Genomic DNA, 1367 nt, shown 5'->3' on the forward strand with positions numbered 1-1367 from the left:
ATCTAATTGTCCTCACTGATGTCTGATATACTCTAAAGCAAAAACTAACCACAGTCTTAAGACATGCTTCTCTGCAGCAGCAGGCCTTTGAGAGTGTAGTGCAGATAATCAGTCAGCGGTGGTTTCAAGCGAGCAGCATTTAGACCATCAAGCATTTGCAGAACAACAGTAATGGATAAAAACAAACAAAGCCACAACTCACACGTTTAGAGAAGAAAGATTACAAAACTTACACAGAATGTGTGTTTGCCCAACATGACTGTGCTATTTGGTCATCTGAACATGGGTCATATTTATGAAATGAGTTTAAATTTACTGTGAATCAAATGCGAAGATTTTGCTTGTGATTCATGAATAAAACATACTGAATTATTTTCTTGTACCAAAGTTGAGCTGATTTTTTTTGTATTTGCATAGAAGTCAGAGGACCAAACTACTTTATAACAATTAATTTCTCAATTATTCATATGGAAACACATTCTGACGGAAATGTGGTTACAAATGACTAATATCCTTTGCCCTCAAGATGCACATCTGACAATCGCTGTAAGTGTGAGTTTTTGCACCAGTAGAATATGTCTCGCTATCATCTTTCAATCCGAGCTTCACTTACCCTGAGAGAATGACATGCGAGGACGCAGAGAGGCCTGAGATGGATCTATCAATCCCAAGAGGAGAACCATAAATATCCAGATCCTAAACAATCCTGCCATCTTAACGGATGTTTTAGGGTACAGAACCTGTTCTGATCAGCTACCGAAAAAACAGCAAGTGACTGAATCTCACTTCCTCTGAACTGACCTTCTTGAGCGCAGCAGGAAGGAAGACTAAAAAACCTCAAACCACTCCGAGTTGACTACTCTCTTACTCAGTATCCACTACTAAACACTTACTGCTAATGGCACTTCTTCTGACAGCAGCACGGAACTGAATTATAATGATATTATCATGATATCTTTTTTATATTCAGTAAGTGCATTTCCTCTTGGTATATCTAATTTCTCTGTTGATTGAGAAACATTGTGAAACCTGTTTTTGGCTGGCAAATGTAATTTTCTTAACTGGTAACACTTTACAGTAAGGTTCCATTTATTAACAGTTAGCTGCATTGGTAAACATCAAATAAAAATAAAAAATACAGAGTATTATTGTTTGTTTGGATTTTTAAAAAAATGCAATATCGAATGGATCCTGTGAAAGTTTCTTGCAGTGATGCCCTTATAATATGATATGTTATAATGAATATAAGGAGTTACATATGGCAGCGTGATCATGCAACCTTTTTTTTGTACCAGTTTCGTTTCAGAACCTCAACTATGATGATATTGTTGTGTAATTTTATTGAAGTATTATGTGAAAATGAAAGT

General features: G+C 36.0%; 1 protein-coding gene across 1 annotated transcript in view; it reads right to left on the bottom strand.

Moving 5' to 3' along the window:
* Window positions 1–745, bottom strand: part of LOC107579816 (semaphorin-4B-like) — a gene marked incomplete at its 3' end in the record, with an annotated part of 2133 nt that extends 1388 nt beyond the window's left edge. The window contains exon 1 of the mRNA XM_016265609.1: window positions 614–745. Within this exon, the coding sequence (XP_016121095.1) occupies window positions 614–713 (100 nt within the window). The remainder of the gene's footprint in view (window positions 1–613) is intronic.
* Between the last annotated feature and the right edge of the window lie 622 nt (window positions 746–1367).

Source organism: Sinocyclocheilus grahami, unplaced genomic scaffold (assembly GCF_001515645.1).
Source record: "Sinocyclocheilus grahami isolate Dianchi unplaced genomic scaffold, SAMN03320097.WGS_v1.1 scaffold20442.1, whole genome shotgun sequence".
Taxonomy (NCBI): Eukaryota; Metazoa; Chordata; class Actinopteri; order Cypriniformes; family Cyprinidae; genus Sinocyclocheilus; species Sinocyclocheilus grahami.